Genomic DNA, 20584 nt, shown 5'->3' with positions numbered 1-20584 from the left:
CTGTGCTATATCCATTTGTCAAAGTTCATTAAACAGGGCTGTTCACTTTTGCCACAGCCACCATTGGACTATCCGAAGAGCAGATCCAGATGCAGCGAACAGCTGCCGAGTTTGCTGAGAAGGAGATGCTTCCAAATATGATGGAATGGGATGAAAAGGTGAGTGTGCGCACGCATTATCTAGATTCGCAGCGTAGAGAACTGTCTGAAATATCACAATATTAATTGCTCACGTTAATTAGTGTCCCTATGGAGGCTTATCATCATCATCAGCAGCAGCAGCTGCAGCAGCCTGGTTACGCCCACTGCAGGGCAAAGGCCTCTCCCACACTTCTCCAACTACCCCAGTCATGTACTAATTGTGGCCATGCCGTCCCTGCAAACTTCTTAATCTCATCCGCCCACCTAACTTTCTGCCACCCCCTGCTACGCTTCACTTCCCTTGGAATCCAGTCCGTAACCCTTAATGAAGATCGATTATCTTCCCTCCTAATTACATGTCCTGCCCTTGCCCGTTTCTCTCTTGATTTCAACTAAGATGTCATTAACTCGCGTTTGTTGCCTCACCCAATCTGTGGCTTATATGATAGCTCTAATAAAGGTTACCCAGGCATACCGAACGGTTATGTATCTGCTTTTGTTTATTCTGGAGATACTATGTGATTGTTTATATGAAACATAGTACAATACTCATTGAATGATATGCAGCCAGTAAGCATTAATGTAGGACACTCCATATGTGCAATTACTCATGCGTTTCATGTCATGTCGCTATGAATCTGGTCATTGTAGGCAATGCAGCCTTTGAGTGTACGAGCCAGAATTATGCCCACGTCACACAAACTGAAGAAGACAGGAATGAAAGTATGTGCATTAATTATTCTTCAATTGATGCATTTCACTCCATGAGTGTAGTATATTGCCAGTATTATCTAGGAGTTGCCATGACGGTGTATGGTCAGAGCAGTGTAGTTTTCCACACAAAATAAAGTAGGGCAACCCTAATGAGAGCAGCATTCCGGGCAAGTTGGTAATCCATTGCTTAAATGATATTGCGCGACATAAAAACGACACGGACATGAGAGAAGACAACACACCAAGCGCACACCCTCCAGACGACAAAAATCTGACTAGACGAAGTACTAAAAAATACAGATTTGTAGGTGAAGCTGTTTCATTCCTTAGAGCAGTGGTAACATTCTGATGGCTGAGCTTGTTTTAAACGTCATAATGCTGCCTTAATTGTCGGACCTTATTGCTGTTCAGTGATACAGTGGGAACTGCTAACTTCGTTTCTACTTCTACAGGAACACTTCCCTGTGGATGCAATGAGGAAAGCAGCTGGACTTGGCTTTGGGGCTATTTACATTTCAGATGAATATGGAGGGTCAGGGCTGAGTCGCCTTGATGCTTCGGTGATATTTGAAGCCCTTGCGAAAGGTTGTGTCAGTACGACTGCTTACATCAGCATCCACAAGTATGCAGCCTTTGACTTTGTTAAGAGAAATTCCTTTGTGTTGGGCTCTGCAATTCTTTTGCAAACAGCGCAAATAACGGGACACAGAAAGAGGCGCACGACATAGGCGCCCTGTATGGAGGGCGCCTGTGTTGTGTGCCTCTTTCTGTGTCCCGTTATTCGCGCTGTTTGCAAAAGTATGTGATCGTACCAACAAGCCCGGCTAGCCACTATTCTGGGGCTCTGCACATAGGTCTTCATTTTATGCAAACCAGTGCACCCCCTTGTTCTTCTTGCTTAGTTTGATGAGTGATTTATTAATGAAGACATACCTTGGTTGCAGACTTTTACCAAACTCTTACCCCTGCTTAATTTGTTTATTGTGCCATTATTGTAAGCAGCCCATAAGTTACATGCACGGATATTGCTCTACTGTCAGTATTGCCTTAAGCACTCGTGTAAAAGCTTCTAGGGCACGTGTCTGTCTAAATGTTATGTTGGAATGGGATGCTGCTGCAACACATGCTGGCCAGGTCAGCTTCTTGCTGAGTGAAATTTGCCCAAGCAACTAAAGTAACAGCAAGGATATTATAGTAGAAACACTTGCAACCCTTTATTTGTAATGCCTCAGAACCGCGAGTTTACGAGAGACTTGGATGAATGCCAACATTATACGTACTGATCCATAAGAAAGAAGACATTATGAAATGAAATATTTTAGGCCCATTATCTTGCCTGTAGTATTCCGTAGCTGCTTTCACCAAAGTAATTTCCAACAAAATTAAGGCAACACTTCAGTCAACCCAGAGAACAGGCTGGCTTCAGGAAAAGGTATTTAACAATGAATCACGCACATCTCATCAATCAAGTAATTGAAAAATTTACAGAGTAAAACCAAGCTCTTCATATAGCTTTCATAGATTTCAAATGGCACTTTATCCAGTAGAGATACCAGCAGCAATGTAGGCATTGCGTAATCAAGGAGTGCAGGAAGCATACCTGAGTATCTTGGCAAATAATCTATAAAGATTTCACGGCTACCCTAAGCCTTCACAAGAAAAGTGGAAGGATTCTGATGAAGAAACAGGTCACGCAAGGAGACAATATCTCCGATACTATTCACTGCATACTCAAAAAAGGTATTCAAGCTGTTAGATAAGGAAAGATTAAAAGTGAAGATCAATGGTGAATATCTCAGCACCGTGTGGTTTGCAGATGACATTATCAGAACACACATGTGCTCTTACTCCGTTGGCAATTCCGTTCTGCCAGTGGACTTCTTGTGGGATCCTTAGCCCCTTCTCAGGGGCAGTGCCTGAGTAGTTGCTGTATTCTACAACCAGAAACCTGGAAGCTGGCCAGGTTCTTCAAGGACCGCTTTCGATTTGCGTGCTTTTGTGAAGCACCTCCAACTGCGCTCGTGTTTGTCTAGTTTTCTCCAATTTCTCGCACAGTTCCCAAGAAGTCATGTAACATATACTAACAAGCTCGGTTTGAAACCTTTTCTCAGAGATTGTCCTCATCACTTAGATCACTTAGGTGACAAAAGTGTAACAGTAGGTCTGAAAATTAACATGCAGAGGACTAAGGTAATTTTAAAGAGCCTGGCAGGAGAATGAGAGGCCCAAGAATAAATCTCTGCAAAGGTATGTGTATCTAGGCTAACAGACTCGGGGGACCCTGATCATAACAAGGAAACTTACAAAAAAGTAAAAACGTGTTGGAGCACATGCTCTGCGCATTATTAAGTTATGACCAGCAGCTTGCAGCAGGAGTAGAGATCTTCATCCTGCAGTGGACATAAATAGGCTGATGATCTAATAAGGTAACAGATCTGAGAAACCTGCATTAAGGCAAATCAGTGCTGCGGAAGAGAATGTACATGAAAGGGAAAAATTGTAATCTACCCGAGTGTAGTGCACAGCTTCCAAGAAAACCCAGACAGGTTTCTCAGAAAGAAAACCTCGCAGTTGAAGAAACACTTGTCTGGCAATCCCAGACCAGGTTTCCTCTGTAGCTTTGTGCTACGTTTGCATGGATTTCATAACTTACATTAAGGGAAGAGGCAGTGCCACCAAGGAAACAAAGGCATGCAGTGCATTGTGTCCTTTGTGCGTGGCTACATCATGTATAACAAACTGACCCTTATTGAAACAACAGGGCACAGGAAAGTGAGAAGATGGGTGACCCCTACCTAGATGAAAACAATCAGAGGAGCAGAGGGCCTTGATTTTTTCTAACAACAATATTATGCCAACAGACATAATATTGTTGACAAAATATAAAACCAAGAAAAGCATAGAAGGGATTAACAGCTTTTCAACACCCTTTTAACATCTTTTCGAGGTCGTGTATGTATTATGTACTATGTGGCACCTGCAGTTGAAAGGATGTTTTGCACCTACTGCCATGGTTGCAAGTCGCATTGGCTAGCGCTCCCAGGACTATGGGTAATGCATGCAAACAAATACCCAAGAAAGTGAATGGAGGGAGGGCTCTGGCTCAACTGATCAAGCATCGTATGCATCATTTGGAGCTTGTGCGTTGGGCTCCTGCAGGTGACAAGCTACTTTTCTGTCTACTTTCATTACCATTTCCCTTTAATCAGGATATAAACTTATTGCAAGTTTGTTAGAAACTCTTTCCTCAATGATTTCCTTGGTCTCATTGTCTCTTGTCTTCACATGGCAATGTAGATTAACACACATCACCTTGTGTACCTGCAGGTATTTTGACTACTGCATAAACCTGTAAATGCGGTTGTATTTGCACATAGGGTTGCCTCTCATCTTTGGCCAAATGTGATGTGCACTTGCTGCAGCACACATTAAGTTGCAGAGTATGCATTCTTGCATGATGGCACACATCAACATGTAAACTACGGAGTCATGTCCTGCAGTCATAGCGGTGTGTAATGCATCCTGAACAACACAATTGCTGGTGTAGGCAGTGCATGGACTGTGTGACTGCATTTCTTATTGCATGCTGCGTCTTCTAGCTGCAGCACGCTTGGTGTCAGTTGGCACACTGCAGCCAAAAAAAAAAAACATTGAACCACTGCCAAAGCAACTTTACAGCAAGTCCTTGCTAGAGGCTAATACAATGCTTGTGTCTATCCACACCACTGTAGATTGAGCTCATGCTACTGAAGCAATGTGACGCTAAGAACCAACACATTAAACAGTGACGTCTCAGCTATTGCACAGTCTGACTGTTTGGGCAGGGTTCTTAGCATTCGTGACACAAAATTTGTGTTGGCAAATGTATATTTCAAAGGCAACAGCAAGCAGTACACTCATGCAGCACAGTTAGCTCTGTGTAGATATTGTAAAATAACACTTGCTTATGCAAGTTGCAGCAGGATATGGAAAATGATGGTGGTGTGTAAGCAAATGCTCTCTAAGGCAGGGCAACATTTTCCTGTGTGCAATAACTTGCCAATTTTTTCAGCATGGCACTGTGGATGATTGATGCTTTTGGGAGTCAGGATCAGAAGCTGAAGTGGCTTCCCGAGTTGTGCACAATGGAGAAGTTTGCATCATACTGCCTGACAGAGCCAGGTAATTTCTTGGGGACAAGCACACCGCTAGCAAGCGCTCGCCTTTATTCTGTGCGTTGCTGTAGTCTGAAGGTAATTCAGTGTTGCCTGATAAGGATGCCTCATCACTTCTGTGAATAAGGCCATGCTTACACACAGGTAAGACAGTGAAGCACCTTGCGTGCCATTTTATTGGAAGTAAACAAATAACATGTAATCTTACTGGTAGTGTTCCATTATGCCCTTCAGCAAAAGGTTGCTATCAAAGACCCTGTTGTTGGTGTTGGCTGTACTTGGTGATGAATTATTGCTATTATTCTGGCACTCGTTACTCTTACCATGAAATGCGTGAAATTACTTAGTTGCTTTTTGAACTGTGAAGTGTTTGACTGCTATTACTGCACTTTTATGCCACAACATGCTTTATGAACCTTTCTCAAACAGTTTTCCTAATGTGATCATGCCAGAAGATTTCTGTAAAAACAATTCTTTGGCTGTGAACACAAACCAACATTGGTGCTGTGAGCATCACTGTTGTGGTCTAGCATGCATTGTCACTTCAGACAGTAGCTCAGTAGCTTGACATAAAAATTGTTACAGCGCAAACACATGCAACCACAAAGTATCAAGGACGGGACACAAGCGCTGACTGTGAACTAAATTTTATTGACGGAAGACGGATACCTTATATAAGGGGAAAGGCAGAAGCGAAGGGGGAAGGGAGTGATACAATCGGGGAAAATGACATTGCGCATCGATGAACGGATGTGCCAGCAGTCAACGGAATCAGGCGGAAAAAACAACAACAAGAAAACGAGAAAAAAAACTAGAAAAGCACTAGAAGAAGGCGAGGGATACTAACATACAATCAAATCAGTAAGCAGTCGCTTCCAAAAAATGAAGCTCTGCAGCAAAGAGCGATGCAGAAGGGGTGCTTATGCACTTGCTGCCATATTTGTGTATGTGGAGCGCTTCCAAACTGACGTGCACCGTCGTGTCAGCACTCTTGCCGAGAATCTATGTTTGCGCTGTAACAATTTTTATGTCAAGTATGCAATAACTCGCCCAGAAAGAAGTTTTAATGAAGCTCAGTAGCTATGGCATTGTGCTGCTGATCACAACATTTGATTCTAGGTGCATTATGATGGAGACAAATTTTTACAAGGACTTGTGTACCATGCATTGGATGTACATTCAAGAACACCGGGTAGTGGGAATTAATCTTGAGTCCACTACCACAGCGTGCCGTATATTCAGGTCATGGTTTCGGCACTTAAAACCTGGGAGTTTAATCTGTCATTTTGGACAAAGCTGGCAGCATATCATCAAAGGGGGACAATTAAAAGTAGTCCAGATAGATTAAAAGAAGAATGTCCATTTGATTCTGTGCTCTGGAATCTGCATCCCCAAAATGTTGCAGAGTTGGACTTTGTTGTCGCTAACACGTGCCACATGTTCTTTTGACTACATGAAAGTGTTAGGAAGCCAAACTGCAGTATCATGGCACAGTAGTGGCAGCTCATGTACTGAACGAAGTAATTTTGCCCACTTGTGCAGTCTATGATTTATTGTGTGTTTTGTGGAAGCCTGTGCAAGTCACCCTGTATAGTTGCTTGCTTCTGTGGGATGTCGTGTCTGCTGAAGGACGAATCCCAACATAAAAACGTAACGACTCTTTAAACGACTAACGATGGCAGTGGACGGGCATACCAACGCTACGTTCGTCCCAGTAGCGGAAGGTAGGAAAGCGGTCCTTCTCAGCCAGGCTGCCTGTTTTTATAGCCACCGTCGGTGACGTATACCTCAGGTGACGCGGCGGTGGCGCTATGCTTTATCGGCTACGCACTCCAGCGTGCAGCTGTGTTATGCTGGGCCGGATGATAGGAAGACGGAGGGTGCGCAGAAATATGCGCAGAGTGTGTCGCCCCATCACACCTCTCCCCCCCGCGGAGTGGAGAGCCCTCAGGGCTTGTAAAAATCTGGGCAGTGTACCCGACGTCCTCTGCGTGTAGTGACAGAAGCAGGCTGTGATGTCGGCGGTCGTGGATGGACGTCTGTGGGTGCACTGGTATTTCCTGGTTCAGCGGAATCGGTGTAGGCTGGCTTCAGCCGGTCGATAGAAACGCGGACGGCGTTCCCTTTAATGCGCAGGGTGAATATTTTGTTGTCGCGACGGAGAACTGGGTAGGGTCCGCTGTAAGGTGGTTGTAAAGACCGGCGGACGGTGTCGCAGAGAAAAGTGTGCAAGCACGTTGCCAGATCCTTGAAGACGAAGGGGGCGGTCTTACAGTGGTGAGCTGCAGGTGACGGGCAGAGGGCAGCGATGGTGCGTTGGAGCCGGGCGATGCAATCGGTGGGATCTGACGTCGCGGTGGTGGATGGCGGTGCAGCAAGAAATTCGCCTGGGAGACGGAGGGGTTCCCCGTAGACGAGCTCTGCGGGTGTAGCCGGAATGTCGGGCTTGAAGGTGGCGCGAAGACCTAGGGTGACGGCTGGAATGGCTTCAGGCCAGGTTGAGTCCGGGTGGCACATGATGGCTGCTTTGAACTGTCGGTGGAAACGCTCGATCATCCTGTTGGCGCATGGGTGGTAGGTGGTGGCCCGCGAGCGTTCGAACCCGATTTGTCAGCCCGAGTAGCCAGAAAAGGTGCGATTCAAACTGTCGTCCTTGGTTGGTGGTGACGCGGCAAGGGGGCCGAAGGGGGCGATCCAGCCGGCAGCCAAGGCGACGTCTTCCGCAGTGATTCCCTCAAGGGGCCATGCCTCGGGCCATCGGGTGTACCAATCGATGGCAGTGAGGCTGTAGCGATAGCGTCCAGCTGGAGGCAAGGGTCCTATGATATCAAGGTGGACGTGTTGAAACCGACCAGAGGCCTGGGGAAATGCGCCGAGTGGTGAAGTGACATGCCTGGTGACTTTAGCGCGCTGGCATTGAATGCAGGAGCGCGCCCAGGTGCAGCAATCCCGCTGCATGGAGGGCCAGACATAGTGGTCGGCCACGAGGCGTGTAGAGTCGCTTAGAACGACAGAAAGCTGAGCTAGCTGGTAAGGATTCATTATGCAAAAAAGAAGTGAGGCGTGCAGACAGGACACAAGAGTAGAGAAGTGCACAACACGAGCGCTGACTATCAACTGAAGGGAGCACCGAGGCGAAAAAAGAAAAAAGACGCAAAGCTCATCTGCTCTACTCTTGTGTCCTGTCTGCACGCCTCACTTCTTTTTTTTTTGCATAATGAGTGCAGAGGCGCGTATCCCGGGATGGCTGAGATTATGTAGCTGGAAAAGGGGCACGTTAAATGGGAAAGGGGCACGTAAGGCCTGCTTCGTGCTGTTGATATGTCGCAGTAGATAGTCGTCGATTCAGGTATGGGGACTTGCTGCAGCTGTAGTGAGGACCCGCCCTTAAGAAGCTCCTGCAGTTCGGTGTCTGTGGTCTGAGCCTCGGCGAGGACATCAGCTGTTATCTGCGAAGGGCTAATAGCTGCCACACGTGAAAGCGCGTCGGCGACCACGTTGTCCTTCCCGCTGACATGTTGGATGTCGGCGGTGAACTGGGCAATGAACGAGAGCTGGTTCTGCTGGACCGGCGGGAGTTTGTCGCGGCGTTGAGAGAAGGCGTAGGTCAGAGGCTTATGGTCAGCGTAGATAGCGCAGTGCTGTGCTTGGAGAATGTGGCGAAAGTGCTGAACTGCTTCGTATATTGCCAGAAGTTCTCTGTATTAAGTTGGTGAACTCGACGAGCTGGGGGTCGTGGTTTCGTCGGTGGGACTGGCCGCAAAAGGGGTCGTTTTGCGAGCTGAGAGTTTCTTGGAGTAGAACGCCAAGGGATGCCAGGTGTTGTCTATGCGCTGCATAAGGGCGGCGCCTACGGCGATGCTAGAGGCGTCCGTGAAAAGCCCCAAGGGAGTGTCTGGCACAGGATGGGAGAGAAGTGTGGCGGTGCAGAGAGCAACTTTGCATTTTTCAAAAAGTTCTGTTAAAGCCGGTGTCCACGTGACGGGTTGGTTTTCTCATAGACCAGCCAAAGCATCATGGAGGGGAGCCTGGTAGTCGGCTGCGTGTAGCAAGAAACGCCTGTAAAAGTTCAGCATGCCGAGGAAATGTCGAAGGTCTTTAGCGGTGGTTGGTTGAGTGTAATTTTGCATGTCTGAGATGCGTTGAGGTAAGGGTCGTGTTCCCTCTGATGAGACTTCATGGCCGAGAAATTTGACGACTGAAGCGCCGAGCATGCCCTTTGAGACATTGACGAGTAGGCCGTGGTCATCGAGGCGTTGGAAAAGCAGACGAAGGTGCCTGTGGTGTTCGTCGGTGTTGCGGGAAAAGACCAATATGTCGTCAAGATAGATGAAGCAGAAGTCGAGGCCGTGGACGACTTCATCGATGAAGCGTTGAAAGGTTTGTCCAGCGTTCCTCAGGCCAAAGCTCATGAAGGGAAACTCGAACAAGCCGAAAGGAGTAATAATTGCAGTTTTCGGGACGTCGTCCGAATTGACGGGTATCTGCGTGTAGGCCTTGACCAAGTCTAGCACGGAAAAAACGTGGGAGCCGGAAATGCAATTGGCGAAGTCCCGTATGTGGTGAACGGGGTACCTGTCCGGAATTGTGCAGGCGTTGAGGGCACGGTAGTCCCCACAGGGTCGCCAGCCTTTGGTCTTCTTAGGGACGAGGTGAAGTGGCGAGGCCCATGGGCCGTCGGAGGGGCGGGCGATTTCCTCCCGGAGCATAGCTTCGAACTCTGCTTTGGCTATGCACATGCGGTCCGGGGCAAGGTGACGGGCGCGACAGAAAACCGGGGGGCTTGGAGTGGTCCGGATGTAGTGCAAGGTGGTGTGCTGCATGTCACGTGACAACCCGCTGGGGCGCATCAAATTGGGAAATTCGGCGAGGATGGCATGGCACGGTGAATTATGTTCGACACTGAGTACTTCGATGCTTCGCTGGTGGGTAGTCGTTCGCTGTCCTGGCTCAGAATTTCCCGCTGTCGCGTTGATGAGACGGTCGTGGCGGCAGTCCGGAAGGAGGTTGTAGTGCGCCAAGAAGTCTGAGCCGATGATTGGCTCTGTGACGTCGGCGATGACAAAATTCCAATGAAGGTCACAGCGTAGGTTTTTAAGCTGGATGTGCAGGCGGAGCGAGCCGTAAGTTTTGATAGTCGACCGGTTTGCCGCGCTGAGCTCGAAAGACGTAGAAGGACGGGTACCTTGAAGGTGTGCTCGCGGTTAGCAGCAAATGTTGGAACCGCTGTCGGCGAGGAACTGCTGCTTTGTAATTTGATCGGTGACGAAGATGCGACGGCCTCCAAGTTGGCAGCTCGCAGCCGTGGCTACGATGATTCGACATTGTTGCGTTATGGACCGCAAACGTAGCGACTGGCAATATGTCAAGCTGCGACATCGTGTCCCTCTGCAAGTCAGTAGACGAGCGGACTGGCTGCAGCGCATCGGACTGCTCCTATCCGATCGGGGCCAGGATTTGTGCGATTGCGGCCGTCACTTTACACCGGAAGTTTACTAACACAATATTTCGCGAGTCCGGCACTAGGGTAAATGCAAGCGCAAGGGGACAGGGCCTGGCCGTGTCCCCTTGCGTGTCGTTTCATGGGATGAACAAAAGCGCAAATGTGAATGGTCTGCACGGTGCAGCCACCTGGTGGTATAGAGCTCAACCAGATACAGTAGTAGTAACTAAATGTATTCTTTGCTGCTGGCGTAAATTTTTCACAGGAGTGTAATCGTTAACATGTTGTTGTAAATATTTAAAATGTTTTACACTTGGTCAGAGCAATATTAGCTCTTTCTTTGGCTGGTTAAGCGCTGCGCCAATGGGTGGCTAGACCGTGCAGACCGATCGGGCAGCTCACGTACGTATATGCTAAAGTTCCTTCATCAGCTTGAGTTTATGCCTCCACCGTTCCGTCGAAACGTTCAGCTAATGTGTGGTTACCGGAATACCAGACACTTTTGGCGCTGCGACAGTGTGCTCGCAACGCATGCTGCTTCGATAGCTCTCGCTTGGGGTCGACGGCCAAGCGGCTAGCGAAGAGGTTTTGCGCAGGCGGGCTTCAAAACAACTGGAAGTGCACGATGTGACGTCACATCGTGACGCAGAACCAGTGAAGGCGGAGCTTAGCCCCGATTGCTCGGCGAACGAGTTGAGGAGGTAAAGCATGGCTAGGGAGGAGGGTAACTTGCAATCGCTTGTAGCTCCATTAAAATGTAACGCTTTACTTAAGTTGTGGTGCAAATGTTCTACTTAAGCTATACCCTACGTGTCTACAAAATTTGTCCGAACCGTTTCAGGGGCCCGTTAAACAAATGAAACCCTTTGAGGTGTATATTTGCCACACAACAATAATCATCTGTCTTGCTTGTGTATTTTTTTTTGAAGACCTTGCTCCCGCTATTTTCCTGTCGAGAATGCCCTCATGCTGGTAACGCGCATGCCGTTCGTGACTTGGAAGTACCGGGCTCGTAGCGAAAGAAATGCGGACAAGACGAATGGCGATTATTGTTGTGTGGCAAGATACAACCCAAAGGGTGCAAATTTGTTTAAGAGTGTACGCTCTTAAAACGCTTGCACCCTTTGAGGTGTATATTTGCCCCACAGTCATAATCGTCATCTGCCTTGCTTGCATTTCCTTTCTTGAAGACTCGGCGCTCGCTACTTTCCTGTCGAGAGTGCTGTGTCACACTGTTAACGCGCAATCCATTCGTGACTGGGAAGTACCACAGGGTGTCTTACCAAGCGGGCAAACCAGGAATTCTCAGGGAATTAGTGCTTCTGTCAGGGAAAACTAGCTGTAATTTTATTGAAAGGGAATGAGAGTCGCGTTAATGCTGGCCCCCGGAGGAATTGCAACGAATCATCATTGACACCGTGTCGTCTGCTGGAGGTATTGACAGAGTAGTTAACGACCGATTTCCCAGATGCCCGATAATTCGCACGGCTTCGCGGCACCACCACGTACCCCATAGAGTCGATGTATATTGCCCTGACTGCAGGTCTGAAATGGCATTAATCAAAACCACCACCGTCGCCAATTTGATTATCTCGCAGGCTCGAACCGGCACTCTCGCACACAGCTCCCACCACGGCTACGCTAGGCCTAGCTGCATCCAGTGGCGTAGCAACAGGCGGTGCCGGGGGGCCGTGGGCCCCGGGTGCAAGGGGCCAGGGGGAGGGGGGCGTGTGATATGCGTCTGAAGAAGCCCCTCTTTCTGCCGGCTACACCCGGGGGGGGGAGGGGTTGAGGTGACAAGACCTATGGGCCCCGGGTGCCAGACGACCTAGCTACGCCACTGGCTGCATCTATGTTCGCTATTAAGCTTCTTGCCGTGCGGCGCCACGTTTTTCATTCAAGGAATTCATTGCTGTCAGCAATGGTGCCGACTCCGCCTTTGTAATCCTCACGATTGGCTTCGAAGCTCGCAAAGCGCAACGCGTTGCGTAATGCCAGTCTTCGAAAGTTAGCTTCGCCTCAATACAGTAGTGTTACGCGGTGAAGCATAACAAGCTTGAGAAAGGGCAACTGACATGGGGCACAGTATGTATTCCTTAATTATACACGCGTGCACCCCCTTCTCTTGCCACAGTATGAGCGCAGATATGCCTAATAAGTGTACTGGCAGGCCTTGAGAGCGTTTCCGGATGTGCCTGTGGCATTTTGAGCCCTTAAGGGCAGTTAAAGACATGCATTCATTTTTTTCGGACACTCTCGTGGCCCCTAGAGAGTCCGAAAAATCGGACGTTGACTGTACAACTGACCAAGAGGATACTTCAAATGGTCCATGGGGTGAACGCATAGCGGAAGGAGGATGAGTACAGAAAGTACCGACGCACTAAGGAATGAACGGGAAAGGAAGTGTGCCACCGCCTCTTTGGAGGAGCTTGAGCTAAAGAAAACATTGTGTTGGCTGATGGCGAGATGCAGATGTTCTTCATTTAAACCAAAATAAACTCTTTAAAGCAGTGAAACCCAACACAGATGTTCTGTACAGGCTGTGAGTATGCCAGGACAGTTGAGGTTGACTTTGCAGCTCCTGAGAGAGAATCTTAGTTGTGACAAAGTTCAGGTCTAATACCGATGAGCTTGCTATCAGTTGATGTATATAGCTCATATTCGAAAATATTTACTTCTGTATGCATCTCCTTTTCATTCGTATTTGAAAATGTTCGACTCGATTTGGAATAGGTTTTACCATTTTTTTGAAATATATTTTATTTGCTGTGCATTTTAGTAACACCTTCCTTCTGTTGTTTTTTTGAATAAAATAGATATTACTCCTAACTATTCAAACCGGATTGAGTCATTTTTTGTTTCAGCATGCTTACTGGAGAGTGGCAGCATTGGGTAACATGGGGTTAGCCTGCCTTGACATAAAACAAAGTTCTGGCCCATTCAGAGAATTTTGCAAAGGCGCTCAGGGAAAACCTGGAGAACTCGGGGAATTTGGAAGTGTCAACTTGGGAGACACCCTGTATCGGGCTCGCAACATTAAAGAAAGGAAACGCGGGCAAGACAGATAATTATTGTTGTGGGACAAGCCCCAAAGGGTGTAATTTTTTTTAAAAGTGTAAAATATAAAATGACATATCGTATTTGTCTACTTTCAGTGATCTAATGGGGGCTGTTTACAGAACCGCGATACCTGTTTTTGGTGCAGAGCTATTAATTTGTAAACTTCGTGCTTCAATATTTTTTTCTAACTTTCGAATATTTGAGACTTTTTAACAAAACTCATGTCCTAAATCGAAATTCCGCTGGAAACAGTCACTAGAATTTAACTTTCTCTCTTAAATACAACAAATTTCATTAAAATCGGTCCAGAGGTTATTTCAGAAAAAGTTTTTGCGTTTTAGATGTATTTGTCTGAATAGGTCGCACCGGAGTTTGGCCAGAGTAGTGTGTACTAGAATACGGTTGAGTGAAACGAGCAGCTCGGGCGGCGCATGCTTTGCAGTGAGGCACGCGACGACGAAAAATTTGTGTGGCGGCAATGCGATCGAAGTGGATTGGGCCGCGTCAAGGTCGCGCCGTTGGAAACTGCCGGCACGGTACTTCTCGGAAGGGTCAATCGTACTACTTCGCCGCTGGTATATGTGTTCAAGCCACTCAAACGGTGTTTATAATTGGTTATCGCTTGTATTTATGCCGTAGGATTAGGTGCCTTTCTTTCTGTTTTTTATATCATTATTTTTTAAATGCCGCTCGGTGATTGCGCATGCATTGCGGCCGCTATGTCGGCTTTCATTGTACTACATTGTTGTATGGTTCCCTTTGCAGAACAAATATTCTTCTTGTTCTTCAAGCAGCATGTATCTCTTGTGTGTATTTTTGCGCATGTGGTTTTTCATCAGTAGGTTTTACAAAACGCTGACGGAAAAACATATGCATACATCCTGCTTGCCACTTCAAACAAATAAAACATATCTGCCCCATTCGGTGCCCTGTACTCAGATTTATGGGAAGTATTCTTATAGAAAAAGAAAAAAAAGCTGCAGTGCAACATTCCATTCATGTTTCTATCTTCCTCGCATAACAGAATGTGGAGTAATTGGTACGAGTTCTTTTGTTGTGGTCGGACCTCGGGTGCCAAAAACAGTTGTAGGTATGCATTATATATGCTAATCTTTGTCCTGCAAGCCGTGTAAAATTTTTGTTCAGTCCATGCTTAACAACAACGAAAAAAAGAAAGGAGGTGGCACGGTAGCCTAATTAGTGGCTACCTAGTGGACATGAGGTTGCGCTGCTAAACTTGAGCTCACGTGCGGGTTAAAACTAGGTCGCGGAATTTGATGGGAATGAAATGGAAGAACACTCATTTACTTCCGTTTAGGTGCACGTTAAAGAACGGAACAGAGTGCTTCATAATCATTGTTATGGTGGGAAAAGAAGACAAGGTCTTCGATGGTGAAGACGATGGAGTGGCCACAGCCTCTCGGGATTCTCAGCTGCTGTTTATGTCTGCCTTGTAAATACATCGTGCAAATAGTTTTATAGCCGTGACATTTTGGTGGACGTGCGGGGTATGCGTCTTCGCCACGGAGCTCTGCAGTGGATGTCTCGCCCAGCCTGCGACCATGCTTCCAGTGGAAGGCACCGCATCTGCAGCTGCAATGCCAACTACGCATACCCAGTACGTTGCTCTACCTCAGCCGCAAGACCCCGGTAATTTCCCCGGCCTCGATGGTGTTGACATAGAAGGATGGTTGAAGATGTATGGGCGTGGCAGCAAGGTGAGCAGGTGGGATCCGGCCATAATGCTGGTCAGTATCGTGTTCTACCTCGACGAAACACCGCAAACGGGGTTTTGCACACACGAGAAAGAGCTAACCAGCTGAGACTTGCTCAAAGAAAAGCTGTCCGACGTTTTTGGCAATCCGACCGGTCGACAACTACCCGCCAAGCAACAACTCGCCATGCGATTGTTACTCCTTCTGTCACTCTGTTCGTACAAATCGCCGACGATAGCACGGTGACCGTGGTCGGAATGTGTACTGCACGTGTGAGCATTTTGGACTGCCATACTGTCGTCCTTTTCACTGTGCTTGACCGATGCCCCTGAAACCTCATACTAGGCCTAGACTTCCTCTCCGCCCATTCAGCGCTCATCGATTGTTCCTCAAGTACTGTGCATCTTGACCTGCCTCTACTGGAGTTCCTCCAACACCACACGAAATTCGCCTGAGACCGACTGACTTTGTTCATGTTCTACCACAAGTCTTGACATACATTGAATTGTCGCCTTCTATGCCAGTTCCCGATGGTGATTACGTCTTCGCTCCCATAACTGCCATCGTTCTCATCCACAACGTTGTCCCGCATGCAATACTGATGGTCACAGACAATCGCACGTATTTACCTGTGGTGAATTTTGGGCTCGCTAAGCAAATTCTGCCTAAAGATATCACCCTGGCTATGATCACTGCTTTAGAAGTTAGCTGCGTCGAGACTTTTGCTGTCGACGCTTCCTGTGAGCCTTTCCACTCTGCCAAATGTACTGACAACGACATTAGGAAAATGATTGCCCCCAAATCTCACTCCTGTGGAGGCTGAACAGCTCTGCAGTCTATTGCTTTCCTACAAGGATATATTCCACCTGAACAACCGACCTTTAGGCCAAACGTCACTTGTCAAACATTGTATACACACAGGCGATAATCCACCCATCCATCGGCAACCCTACCGAGTTTCAGCTTCGGAGCCTCACGTCATCAAAACAGAAGTAGACAAGATGCTAGCGAAAGGCATCATTGAGGCCATCGTCAAGTCCCTGGGCGTCAACTGTCATGCTGATCAAAAAGAAGGACGGCTCATGGAGATTCTGCGTCGATTACTGCCACCTCAACCGCATCATGAAGAAGGATGTCTACCCACCACCTCGTGTCAATGACGCTCTCGATTGCCTATACGGGACACAGTATTTTTCGTCCATCAACCTACAGTCCGAATATTTGCAAATCACTGTCGATCTAGATCGTGAAAAGACCGCCTTTATAACGCCTGATGGTCTTTACCACTTCAGAGTTATGCCTTTTGGGCTATGTAATGCTCCGGCTACCTTTGAGCGTATGATGGACTCATTACTCCAAGGATTCAAGTGGTCAACTTGTCTCTGCTACCTAGATGATGTTGTTGTGTTCTTGCCCTCATTCAGCATGCACATTGAGCACCCCTCAGCTGTATTTGCCGTTTTTCGCAAGGCCGGTCTACAGCTCAGCTCCAAGAAATGTAACTTTGGCCACCGTGAGATTACTGTTCTTGGGCATGTCAATGCAACTGGCATCCGACCGGACCCAAAGAAAATTCGTGTCGTGCAAGAGTTCCCTGTTCCACAGTCCGCAAAATATGTCCAATGTTTCGTGGGCCTTTGCTCTTACTTCCGCCGCTTTGTTAAAGACTTTGCCGCCATAGCACGCCCTCTCACAGATCTACTGAAGTGTGCTGTTTTCATAGGGATCCTCTCAGGCCACTGCCTTTTCTCGCCTTACCACCATGCTCACCACCCCACTGATTCTAGGACACTTCGCTACTTCAGCCCCCTGCAGAGGTGCACAAGGATGCCAGTGGCCACGTGATCGGTGCCGTCTTGGCACAAGTTCAATACGGCCATGAACGTGTCATCGCGTACGCTAGCCATCTTTTGTCACCTGCGGAGCTGAACTACTCTATTACCGAGCGTGAATGTTTGGCCGTTGTGTGGGCAGTAGCGAAATTCCACCCCTATTTATGTGGCAGGCCCTTTTCTATTGTAACAGACCACCATGCCCTCTGTTGGCTTCCGTCCTTAAATGATACCACAGGGAGGCTTCGACGATGGGCTTTGCAGCTACAAGAGTATTCCTATTCGGTGGTGTATAGGTCTGGTCGCCTACACAAAAACCCCCGACTGCTTGTCGCTTACACTGTACACACACGCCAACGCCAACACGGATGCTTCTGCAAGTGTTCTTTCTATCTCCTAGCTTTTGGACATGGCCAACAAGCAACGCCATGACGCTACTTTGAGGACTCTCATTGACCGAATGTAATCTGCTCGTACTGATTCATCGTTACAGTGGTTTGTCCTCAACGATGGGATATTGTGCTGACACAGTTTTCATCCTGACGGTCCTTCCCTTTGTTGTTCCTCAACACCTCCGCTCAACCATGCTTCAGGAGCTTCATGACGTCCCAACTGCCGGACACCTTGGGTTTGCTCGCACTTACAACCGTGTGCACTGCAGCTTCTACTGGCCCGGCCTTGCACGCATCGTATGATGCTATGAAGCTGCTTGCAAGCCCTGTCAACTTTGCAAAAAGCCAGCAACGCTTCCTGCCGGGTACCTACAGCCGATCAACATTCCACCTGACCCATTCTTTTGCATAGGTTTGGATCTCCTTGGCCCTTTCCCCGAGTCCAGCTCCGGCAACAGGTGGATCACTGCTGTCGCTACTGATTACGCAACGCGCTAAGCCATCACTTGTGCACTTCCCACAAGCTGTGCAACCGATGTCGCAGGTTTCCTACTCCGGGATATCATTTAGTACATGGAGCCCTGCGACAGCTCCTTACTGACCACGGCCGCACTTTCCTCTCCCAAGTCATCGCCGATATCCTACGCTCATGTTCTACCAAGCACGAGGTGGCTACCTCCTATCATCCCCAGACCAACGGCCTTACTGAGCGACTTAATCGGACCATTACTGACATGCTATTGAAATGCGTTTCACCCGACCCTTATGTCACGTTCGCCTATAATTTATCACACCACTATACTGCTGGGTATTCCCCCTTTTACTTACTTTTCGGTTGTGACCCTGTATTACCATTGGACACTTCATTCACTCCCCTTGATAATATAGGATTCGAGGACCGAGTATGCCCATGACGCCATCACCTATGCTGACCATGCGCGCCAGCTTTCCCGAACTTGTTTGTTGGCATCGCAGGAATCTCAATGGCACGCTTACAATCGCGCCATCGTGACACATATTTTTCACCCGGCTCTTTCGTGCTACTTTGTTCCCTTTGCAGAAGGGTTGAAATCTGGCCACCGAGTGGGGCTCTCCGAGAAACTCCTTCTATGCTATAAAGGCTCTTACCGTGTTCTACGTCAAGTGACCAATGTCGCTTATGAGATAATCCCCGTGACCTCCATCATGCCACCCGGTTACACATCACTTGACGTCATACACGTCTCTTGGCTTAAGCCTTACTATGCCCTTACTGACGGCCCCGTGTGAAGCACCGGGATGGTGCTTTTTCTGCCGGGGGTCGTGTTACGGTGGGAAAAGAAGACAAGGTCGTCGACGGTGAAGACGATGAAGTGGCAACAGACTCTTCGGATTCTCGGCTGCTGTTCATGTATGCCTTGTAAATACATCGTGCAAATAGTTTTATACCTGTGACAATATCATCAGACAAAAAATGCCAGAATATTTTAAATTAAAGAATGCAAAAAAGAAGCAGCTAGCTGCATCCTTAAGCATTTTTCAGCGGTGTAAATGAAAGAAATCATTCTCGCGTCTGATTTCAGAGAAAACATTTTGCGCTTATCTTTCATATTTCATACCTAAATGTACTGTCATTCCCAACTGTACATCCGCTCAACTAAGCAGCTTCTGTATTCAGTTATCCGGTGCATTATCATAAGAACAATGATGAAACAATTAATGAAACGGCATGCCTCACATACACGTAGAGATATTTGTAGATCTGCTGTGTTCGTTGAAGAAGTGTACGACATTGGACACCCAGTTTTAATGGGTTGCAGACATGGTAATGCTGTCAAAAATTTTTTTTCCTAGCCTGAATCAAGTTAGCAGATGTACAGGCTGTCTCAAAACAGGGCGTTTATATTGAATGACTGCTGGGAACTTGTTCAGCAGAGCTGATAACAACCGTGCGTTAACTCTCTCAGGAGCTGGTGCGCCTCTGCGCAACAGTCACGACTCTCCAGCAGCACAATCACTCGAAATAAGACTCCTCACTTGCATTGGCCCCTCACCTTCGAGACTTCAAAAGTGCTGTTATTAAAATGCGGTTTTCTACGTGCCGAAACCACAATCTGATCATCAGGCACGCCGTAGTGGGGAATTACGAAAATTTCAACCATGTGGGATTCATTAACGTGCACCTAAATCTAAATACACAGGTGTTTTCGCATTTCTCCCCCATCGAAATGCGGCTGCCATAGCTGAAATTCGATCCTGCAACCTCATGCTTAGCAGCCAACACCATAGCCACTAAGCAACCGAAGCGGGTAACTGCTGTTACGCGTTGCATCCAGACGGAAAAGGCTATTCCATAATTTTTAATAGCGAATTAATAAGTCGAACACGATCTGAATACCAAACACCATTCGATTACACTATATATTTTCTACATTTATTTCACCTGCTGGCACGTTGAAGGAGATCGTCAAACAAGGCACGGAGATTATGTTGCTGAAGACTTCCCGGTTTCTTCGATTCTGTCTGAGTACATAGGCAATATATTTACCTAACACTGCTGTTCACATTAACGCCTAATAATTACATTGATTCCTTTTCTCGGAAAGTCGATTGGTTGACCTGGGGCTGGTGCAGCTTTTAAAAGAAGCACGCTTATTCCGGTTGGGAGTTCTCACTTTTTAAATACGTGCATTTACAATATTTGACAATTTCCCTCTTATATATATGTCGTGGATATATATGTCTGTGTGCCCTTAGATTTACCTAGAATTACATTGGTCATCTGCATCTCTTTGCGCCACGCAGTAAATAAACCTGGTTTATTTCAATGTAATATTTTCCTTGATCACTGTCCTTGATCAATGTTCCACCAAGAAGCGCGCGTAAAATGACATTACGTAGCTTCATGTCGCAGATGGGCGGCTTCTGTGGCAAAAATTACGTGTTACTTTGAGAAAACAATAGCAGTTCACTTGGCTAAAACTACAATTGGTACCGGCCGACAGGAATCGCGGGCGCAGCAAAGCAAGGAATACCATTAGAAAATTTACTGCGCAGACTTTCTGCTAGAAAAACTGGGCGTCCGCCAGCGTCCGCGCAACGAATGCGCGCTCGCTTGCAGACGACGCACTTGATAACATCAAAATTGAATGTTG

General features: G+C 47.4%; 1 protein-coding gene across 6 annotated transcripts in view; it reads left to right on the top strand.

Moving 5' to 3' along the window:
• Positions 1–20584, top strand: part of LOC135911965 (isobutyryl-CoA dehydrogenase, mitochondrial-like) — a 573736-nt gene that overhangs the window by 457250 nt on the left and 95902 nt on the right. For all 6 annotated transcript variants that reach the window (XM_070527797.1, XM_065444338.2, XM_065444342.2 and 3 more), the window contains 3 exons: positions 58–158; positions 1307–1476; positions 4906–5015. In XM_070527797.1, the coding sequence (XP_070383898.1) occupies positions 58–158; positions 1307–1476; positions 4906–5015 (381 nt within the window). The remainder of the gene's footprint in view (positions 1–57; positions 159–1306; positions 1477–4905; positions 5016–20584) is intronic.

The sequence above is a fragment of the Dermacentor albipictus genome, chromosome 10 (assembly GCF_038994185.2).
Source record: "Dermacentor albipictus isolate Rhodes 1998 colony chromosome 10, USDA_Dalb.pri_finalv2, whole genome shotgun sequence".
Lineage (NCBI taxonomy): Eukaryota > Metazoa > Arthropoda > Arachnida > Ixodida > Ixodidae > Dermacentor > Dermacentor albipictus.
Note: the sequence above shows the minus strand (reverse complement) of the source record. Positions and strands in the feature narration are given on the sequence as shown.